General features: G+C 38.2%; 1 protein-coding gene across 2 annotated transcripts in view; it reads left to right on the forward strand.

The window, feature by feature from the left end:
- Window positions 1–246: 246 nt before the first annotated feature.
- The window catches only part of GDI2 (GDP dissociation inhibitor 2), a 42,891-nt gene continuing 33,272 nt past the window's right edge, over window positions 247–9,865 (forward strand). For both annotated transcript variants that reach the window (XM_006891867.1, XM_006891866.1), the window contains exon 1: window positions 247–351. In XM_006891867.1, coding sequence (XP_006891929.1) covers window positions 307–351 — 45 coding nt within the window. In that variant the 5' untranslated portion in view covers window positions 247–306. The remainder of the gene's footprint in view (window positions 352–9,865) is intronic.

Below are 9,865 nucleotides of genomic sequence, written 5' to 3' on the forward strand. Positions count from 1 at the left end.
TCCGAGCACCGCTCTCTAAATCCCGCCCCGAGTCTGCAGAAGGTCCCGGGCTCTCTCCCCCCTCCCTTCCCGTTCTTCTCCTCCCCCTCCCTTCTCGGCTCTTCTCTCACTGTCTGAGGTGGCGGGCGGGTTCGCCTCCTTCTCAGCTCCATTTTACTTCTCCTGTCTTCCTTTTTCTCTTGAGTCCCCAAAACGTCCTGAGCTCTTCCACTGTTGCCTGAGGGTTGATTTACAACCCCCCTCGCACACTAGAGTCCCTGTGTTTTCTCCTTTTCCTAATCTTCCATCCTCTCCTTTCCCCCCGCCATGAATGAGGAGTACGACGTGATCGTGCTGGGCACCGGCCTGACGGTGAGTTCCGCTCAGCGGCCGCGGCCGAGGAGTCCCCGAAGCGTGTGCGGATCGGGCGCGGGGCTCGGGGACCAGGGTTTTTGGCCAAATCAAAGGCAATAAAGAGGTGTGGTGGTAAGGAGTGTTGGGAGGGTCTTTGTCTACTGTTGTCCGGCTGTCCTAGGAAGACCCTGCGGCCAAGGCTGGGCGGCTGCAGCCGCTGGCGTTCCGGCTCTCCTGAGCCCTTGCCTTGCCGGCCGATTTCCCAGTCTTCTTTCTCGGATCTTCCTCTATTTTACTGCACTGCCTTCCATTTCCTCCAGCTTACGGATGTGTAAAGTGTGGCCTCCCCTTCCGACCTGGACACGGACCACCAGCCTGTCTGGGTTTCAGTTATCCGTAATCCTCGGGTTTGCAGGCGACTGGCCTCCGGTGGTTGAGCCGGCCTGCGGGTTTTGCGCTTCCTTGTCTGTACTTTTTGTATTTGTCTAGTCTTGTCTCCCCATCCACCCCAAGAGGAGCTGACCCTGAAAAATCTCGGAAAACGGTATTTCCGCTGGTTGGAATGGTTGAGTTCTGAAGGAGTTTGAGGCTACAGCATTAGCCCACGGTAGTGTAGATCTGTTGCTAGTTGGGAGTGGATTGTCTGATGTGGAAGGAAAGACCATGGAATTGGAAACGCCGGACTTCATAAAACGGAGGCGAAATAATTTTTCAGTCTCCTGCAGATTTCCTTTTTTAAAGCCTAGTTTGAGTACGGATGCCCCTCTGCCCTCTTTTTTTTTTTTTTTTTCTTAACAACCTCTTCGGATAGGAAACGGAAAGGCACAAGGCAGAGTGGGGGAGGGCGTAAGGCACTTGCAGCCACATTTCCTATTCTGCCTTCCACCACTAGTCAGGTTTTGGCCGCCAAAGCTAGGCAAAGATTTTTGTGAGAAGACGTTAGATAATCACTGTTTTGTACTTGTGAGCGTTTAATTAATTTACATTTTTGGAGAGCATAAATTTTTCTTCTTCCCAAACCCAAATAAGAAACGTAAACGTAATCGGTTCCTTTTTAAACCTTTGCACTTTATGGCAAGGATGATCACCCTCTGTACCCCGCTTTCTTAAAGTGGAAATGAGTTTATTTCTAAAACGTCTCCATTTGATGTGTTCACATTTAGCCTTTACCTTCTTTTTCTTTTGTTTGGTCAGGCCCCTGCCTCCTTTTGTCTCTTCATTTGGAAGAGACATTCTCTATAGAAATAGATTGGTGACAGATTGAGAGAGACTGCATTCTCTACTGTATTCTCTTTAGGGATATAGAAGATAGATTCAGTAACAACAGAATTGCAAGATAATACAAGCTTTTCCTAATACCACAGTACATTTATTCGCCTTGATTATCTGTTTGCTTAAAGACCTTTAGATAATATTCTGCAAATAATGCAAGCAAGTTTTGTATTTTGTACTACTTTTCTTAGTATCTCTTTTAAGAAAAAACAATCTATTTGAAGAGAGAACCAGTTTGACTTTTCAAAGTCTGTCATTGGTCTACTCCCAAGTCTCAGTATGATGATGATCTTTGATATAAGTCTAATATATCTTAAAAATTCACCTCAACTTCCTGAGTCATTTAATATACAGCATCATTTCAGAAGAGCTGAAATACATTGTAATTTATCAGGATCAAGTGAATTTTTTCAGATAATATTCAAGTAACTATTTTAGGTTTCTCTGTACAGGGAAAGAAAAACTTTTGAACTTTCATTTGGCTAGTTTTTTACGGAACAGACTTAATCAGAGGAGTGTATTCTGATAAATATAGTCCATTTAAATTATTAAAATCACTGGTAGGTCATTTTTCTATTTATGGTGATTTTCTGAGGGGACTAATTTCTGAATAGTGTATAAATAAACATGTGATCAACTAGGAAATAGTACCAAATAGATGTGATTAGTCATTTACAAAGTCATTTAACTACTTTGAAAGTAAGGGATTCAGACAATTTCTCTTTTTGGTTGTGATTTAAAAGACTATTAGATACTAAATGAATAGTCCTACCTAATACAAGGTTTTTGTTTTGTTTTTCAAGTGTCTAATTGGGATTGGGAGCAAAATTAGTTGTTTATGGTAAATTTTGCCCAGTTTTAATGGGTACTAATACTTCCAAAATATTGTAAGAGCCTATTATTAGTAATTATTTGCTAAAGGTTTAGCTAGTCTTAAAGATTTGTTTATAATTAAGATCAGTTAAACATGACAAATGAGTGAAAAATCTATTGTCATACAGTACCTTCTTCCCTTGGTGCCAAAAATATTCTTCTTGTATAACAACTAAGTCAAGATAATACACCTGTTTTAAATTTTCACTTGAACTAATTGTGAATTTTTGGATAAATGGTAGATGCATACTTAATTAGAAAATTAGCAAGTTTTGTTTCATTTGGGTGTTTTTTATAGTTAAAAACAGGAAAAATTATTAAGAGAAACACTCAAGACAACAGTGGGTCCATCTAGGGAGTATGAAGTAGAGTAGAAGACCTAGTTTGCGGCCCCTCTATAGCTGGGATAACTAATAATATCTTGTGAGCCTCTTCATGATTGTTTTGTAAGATATGATATTTATCTGTAAGAATTGTATTACTTCAAGTTTACATTATTGCCATCTCTGATTGACAGGATGATTTTGTTTATGCTCTCATTTTTTGAGATGCAGGGAATTAATGTGCTTAAGAGATCACCAAAATTAAAACACTTATATTAGAATAAAGTATTTGCATGAGCATGCCATTAATTTTTTTATTTTTTGTTTATAAATATTTAGTGTCTGAGATTTAAGAGCCCAAACAAAATAATTTAAAATTTTCTCTTTAGACATGCTGTTGTTGTTAGGTCCACTGCGTTGACCAAGACTCAGGGACCTTGTGAACAACAGATCTGAATCTTGGCTTATCTGTGCTCCCTTCACCATCTCTGATATGCTCAGCTCCATTATTACAGTCATTGTCAGTCTTATCTTTTTAAAAAGGTTTCCCTCCAAAGATTACATACTACTTGTGTATCAAGTACTTTTTAGTGACATTTACTTAGCTATTTTTAAAGGAAAGTGTAAAATACTCAGGTGCCATAGTCCAGCGGTATTGTGCTACTGGCCAAAGCAGGGCTTTCGCTGACGACAGTAGAGGGATGACCAGTCTTACTCGATTAAGATTGATAGCCTAAGAAACCAGCAGAGGGTCAATCACTATGAGTAAGAATTGAATGGGTGATGGTAAAGGAAATAAAGAGGTGTGGTGGTAAGGAGTGTTGGGAGGGTCTTTGTCTACTGTTGTCATTGTTTTATATCAGTTGTCCTCAGTAGTGATAATTTGGATAAAGCATAAAACCACTGGAGGATCAGCTATAAGTGACTCTACAGTGTATGACAATTGCAATTATAGTAACAACTATGGTTGCTATTAATTGTGTACTCTGGAGTCAGAACCAACTGATAGCTGACCCTCCAGCAGGTTTTTAGAGGGAGGAAATAGCTAGTTAGGAAATTGCACATCTACCAGTGGTGAATTTGAACTGCATGCCTTTGGTTTGGCTGCAAAGCTACTTATCACTAGGACACCAGAGCTGAATCAGAAGATGTAAGAGAAGTAATGGGAAGTAGAGATGGAAAGAAGGTATTGCAGGCACCAAGAATGCAGGAGGTATAAGGCTAAGAAATTTGAACTTTGTCTTCGAGGCAGTGGATGAAGATGGGGTTGAAAAACGGTAAAATGAATGTTGTTGTGTACCATAGAGTTGGAACCAACCTGTAGTTGACTGTCTGATGGGTTTTCAGAGGCAGTTAATCAAACGGGATGAGATTGCCCATCCTTCTCCTGCAGAGCAGCTGGTGGCCTTGAACTGCGGGTCTTCAGGATTACAGCGCTGGTTCTTGCCACTGGGCCACCAGAGCTTCCTAATGCATATACTTTAAAAATTTTAAATTATTGACTTTTTTTAAAAAAAAAGTTTTATCTTTTTTATAATTGTAAAAATATACAATATTGCCAGTTAATTTTTTTTTCAGCTCAGTAAAACTGATTCCGTCAATAATTTTGTACAGCTATCACTAATACACATATTGAGTAAGGTTGTTATAAAGTACACTAGAGGGGCAAACCCCAAAACTAAACCCACTACCCTTGAGACAGTTCCAATTCATAATGATAGGTCATCAGATTTCCAAGACTGTAAATGTTAGAGCAGGAGATTTTCTCATCTTTTTTTCCTGAAGAGTAGCTCGCTAATGGACTTAAACCGGTGACATTTTTGTTACCAACCCAACACATAATGCACTGTGTCACCAGAAACACTTATAAAACACTTCTCCTGAAAACCAATTAACATTTTAAATTTTGTTACTGCTGTGGTACATAGACCATTGAGAGAGTTAACAGATTAAAAACTTATTAATACATTATAGTTTCACCATAATTTTTGATAAGTAGCTTCGAGATCATATATTAACATAACTTTAATAGTCAAGATTTGAGGTGGCATCTTATATATACAGTGCTTTTTCTTTACAGCAAAGACTCAAGAAACCCAGTGAAATAATCTTTGACAGTCCTAGAACTCTGAGCATCAGTAGGAAGATAGAGAATTAGGACATTGAAAAAAGAAACTGAATGAAAGCAACAAATGAGGAAAGATACAGAGCAGTGACTTGCTAGCCAGCCTGGCACAGTGTGGTTATCTTGAGACAAAGCTAGTAAAGACCTGTGGTAAGGAGCTCAGGAAAGCAACTTCATAAAGTCTCTATCAAGTGGCAAAGAAACTGTGTAGACACTCTAGTATAAAGCAAGTTCAGCATAACAAAAGGTAGATTTAAATAGAGAAAAGCACTAGCTCCAGCAATCCTCACATCCACTGAGCAGGAAGGAAACCAAGATCCTGAAATAGGACTCAATAACAGTGGCCTCTGATCATTAGTGGGTAGAGGTACAGGAAGTGTATGTCTGCAGGAGGGCCTATACCTGATCATTGGAAGGATTTGGCAAAGTAGCAAGGTACAAGATCAGTATACATAAATCAGTTAGGCTCTTCAACACCAATAAGGTTCTGAAAAGGAAATTCAGAAAACTATGTAATTTATAATAACTTTCCCAAAGAATAAAATGCCTAGGAATAAAGCTAGCCCTGTATGCATAAGGCAATATAGGTAAAACTACAAAATGCTACAAGAACCAAATTGTTAGGTGCCATAAAGTCCACCATTATTCATAGTTACCCTGTGAACAACAACAGATTGGAATTGTGCCCTACTGTACTATCCTCATAATCTCCTAGACCTACATAAATAGAAATGAATACTGTGCTTGTGGATTAGAAGAGTTAACATTGTAAAAATGTCAATACTGCCCCAAATGAGCTATAGATACAATACAGTCTTGATCCAGCAACTATCTTAGACACAATGAGAGAATTTGTCTCTAACGTTACTTGGAAGGGAAAAGCCAAAATGAAACCTCCTATATTGGAATTCGTTCTGACTCAATATCAAGTTTCCAAGGCTGGGATTCTTTGTGAGAGGAGACTGTCCATCTTTATTCTTTGGAGCAGCTAGTGGGTTTGCACCACTTCCATTTGGGAGCACCCTGACATCTTCCATGTTGTTAGGTGTTGTTGAGTCAAATAGGACTCATAGTGACCCTGTGACAAACAGGTCTGAGTTCTGTCCTATCCTGTGCCAATCTCAAAATCTCTGACACACTCAAACCCATTGCTGTAGTCACTGTGTCAAACTGCTTGGTTGAGGGGCTTCCTCTCTTTCACCGACCCTTTACCTTTCCCAAGTATGCTCTCCTTCTCTAAGGAATAGCTTCTCCTAGCAACATGCCCAGAGTATGAAAGACAAAGCTTGCCATCCTTGCTGACAAGGATCACTCACTCTAGCTTCACTTTCTCCAAGCCATGTATATGTTTTGGCAGCCCATGTTTCAGTATTCTCCAACACCACAACTCAGAGCTATCAATTTTTCTATTTTCCTTGTTTATTCATTATTCAGTTTATCATTTGCATAGCAAGTGATGGAAAAGACCATGGCCTAAATCAGGCACATCATCCTCAAACTAACATCATCATTACCCCTTAATAATTTGGAGAGGTCCCTGACTGAAGACTTTCCCGGTATAATACATCTTTGATCCTCTGACTGCTGGTACCAACACCACAGTATTTCATAAAAATAATACTCTGTCCTACATCTGGGGTGTTAAAAAATGGTTGAGCATCTAAGATGTTTTTATGGGTCTTTTCTCATCTTCAGCATGGGAAAGTTACTGAAACTAAAAGCTTCACAAAGAAGATGAGTCTGCCACATTAGTCAACTACACAAACCACCCCCCTCCTCTTTACCCTAAGACTAGAAGAATAAGATGATGGCTGGATACCACCTCCGAATACTTTGTCCAGGGATGCAGTAAGAGGTTCCAGGTAAAACAGGGAAAAACCTTAAACTCTTAAAAAGTACTAGGCTTATTAGACTGAAAGGGTCTCGAGGAACTCCTGAGACTGTCATAAACTTGGAACTGATACCATTTCTGGAGATCAGTTTTTAGGCAAATAGTAGATTGTCTTTATAAAATAAATAGTAACATCTGTAAGAATGTGTTCCTTAGAACAGTTGGCTGTTTAAGACCGAACAGTTAACATTTGCCCCAAAGCAAAGAAGAGAAGGCAAGGGAACTAGAAGGATGGAAATAGGGAAGGCAGGGTAGAAATGGGGAGAGTACTGACAGACTGCAGGGGTCACAACCACTGTGATTCAACAGAATTGTGTATTAATTGAGATGTTAACTTTCTGTTTAAATTTTCACCTTCATAGATTTTCACCATGTACTGTAAAATGTTTAATGAAGTTATATGTACTTTGGATTTTTTAATCATCCTTTCTTTTTTAATATTGGTTCACATGTAATTATTCAGGTATGCTATATTTCTTTCAGTTATATTGTGCTTTATACAGTCACATTTTTACAATCATTTCTAGATAGTATGTTTTATATGATTAATTACTTTTGAACTATGACTTGTATCACCCTGTTTCATCACCTTGCCTATTCCTTTACACCCCTCCTTCACCCACTAATCTATCCTGTTCTAGAGATTTCCTCTTCCTTCTGCATCCCTTCTCCTTTTGAACAACTACACGTATCTTATTCCTATTTACTAATTGCAATACCTGTAGTATCCTTATCTTAATCTCTCCAAGTTGATCCTCTCTTGTCCTGGTCCTTGTAGTGTTTATTATCTGCACATTCTATTTCTGTCTCCTTTCCTCACCCCTCCCACCCTGCCAATACCTCAGATACCCTCCTATTTTCACAGTAGTAATTTGATGCAGTATTTTTCCTTTTGTAACAGTTATAATACTCAACATATAATGCCCTCTAGACTTTCAGCATGTTGTCATATTTTATGACCACTTTTTGTTATTTAGTGCTGCATAATATTTCATTGTTGGAATATACTAAAATTTATCCATTCATTTGTTGGTGGGCATTTGCATTGTTGCCATTTTCTTACTATTGTAAATAATGCTGTGATGAACCTGAATGTACGTGTATGTTCATGTCTGAGCTCTAATTTCCTTGGAGTATATTCCTAGTACTGGAAAAGCAGGGTCATGTGGAATTTCTATATTCACTTTTTTGAGGAAACACCAAACTGCCTTCCATTGTGGTCACATTATTTTACAATCCTACCAGCAATATATGAGGGTGCCAATCTCTCTGTATCCTTGCAGCATTTTTAATGTTTATTGACCTGTTAAACTTTTTGGTTGCTGGTGAGGTGAGATGGTATCTCATTGTTTTCTTAATCACTTTTCTATGGTACATTTGTCTTCTTAATTTTCAGATTAGAAATAACCCCTTAAAAATGCATTAGTATTTAATAAGATACATTTTCTGGGTAGGAATTAAATGTGACTGTGTACTCATTTACTAAATTTAAAACTAATATTTGAGTAATGGAAATTTTCTGCTAAGGTTCTCATTATTTTTATGCATAATGTAAAGACCACGGTTTTTAATACAAAAAAGGAACTCTTAAGAATTTTCTATGGAGTGAATGTGCCATGCTTGTTAATATATATTTACTAGATGAGTAGTAGTAGATTTTAGTTTTGAGCTGTCAAAATTTAGAAGATGCTCTGATTTTAGTGACAGCAGTGGGTTGAATTTATGCCCAGATAGAGTTGATGAGTTTTCTAATGAAGTAGTAGTGTCTTCCCCCATATTTTAAGCAAAGTTTAAAGTGCATAACAACCTGTGAGAGCCAGAATGCAGTGGAATTCGCCTTGTGTTTTGGGGTCTTCTAGGCATTCTACTTTTGACAGGGTGCAGGTTGACCTTCTTTGAACTGTTGTCTTTTTTTTATTTTTTGTTTAACTATTGTCTTCTTTCAAGGTAAAATCATTGAGTCATTTCAGATTCCTAGTGTCACTCCATACTAGTGAAAAATATTTGCATTTTCCTTCTCTGACAAGTTTATGTTTTACACAGGAGTCAACTTTTGCAGGTTTTACTATATTATATACATGGATGACACAGAATTGGGCATTGCTTTGCTTTTTTACAGAGTCAGTATGAATTGGAGAGACTTAATGAAACCTAGCAACAATGTACTTTATTATTTTAGAGTGTAAAAATGATTTTTTTGTAGATACTTTTAAGAAAACTCATGAATCTATAGTGTGGTGTTTTTGTTTTTGTTTTTTATTACTAGCTTTTTGTCTGCCAGTCTCTAAATTATTGAGCTCCTTAATTTAGGGATCTGGTGGGCTAGTGGTAAGAAGCTGTGCTGCAATCCTAAAGGCATGTGGTTTGAATCCACCAGCTGTTCCATTGCAGTCTCCTCTGCAGTTAACTGCCTCTGAAAACCTGCTGGAGGATCAGCTATGGGTCGGTTCCGATTTAGGACTTAGACTTTTCAGTGTGTACTTTAGGACTTTGGTCCAGTGAGTCATGCTTTTTGAAGGTAAATGTGAAAAGTTACTTACAGAAGCTGTGCTAAAACTTCCAGGAATCCCTGCTGGCCTAGTAGATTAAGCATTGAGCATTTCCATTAGCAGTTCAAATCAACCAAATGCTGGTAGGAAGAGAAGTTAGGTAACCCACTGTTGGAATGATTTACAGCCTTGGAAACAAAGCTACGAAGTCGGGCAGTTCTACTCTGTCTTACAGAGTGGCTATCAGATAGGAATTAACTCAGTGGCAGTAAGTGGGCTTTATGCTGATTCCATCTAAAAATATTACTTTTCTTGGCTGTGATTATTGCTTCTGAAAGTTGAACCCCATGATCATCTTTTTGTCAGCTAGGAACATGACTTTCATTCTCTTGAGGTTTCTGTTTGATTTTTGGTAATTTTTGTAATAGTGAACTATTTTTGGAGGTAGTAAAAGTTATTCTACTTTCATATACTGTTTTGAACTATAGTGTGCTGTAGGATTTGTTTTGTTTTGGTTTCTTTACTTGGTTTTTTGGGGGGTTGTTTGGTTTGTTGTTTT

The sequence above is a fragment of the Elephantulus edwardii genome, unplaced genomic scaffold (assembly GCF_000299155.1).
Source record: "Elephantulus edwardii isolate Elephantulus edwardi_28Jun2011 unplaced genomic scaffold, EleEdw1.0 scaffold00105, whole genome shotgun sequence".
NCBI classification, from domain to species: Eukaryota; Metazoa; Chordata; class Mammalia; order Macroscelidea; family Macroscelididae; genus Elephantulus; species Elephantulus edwardii.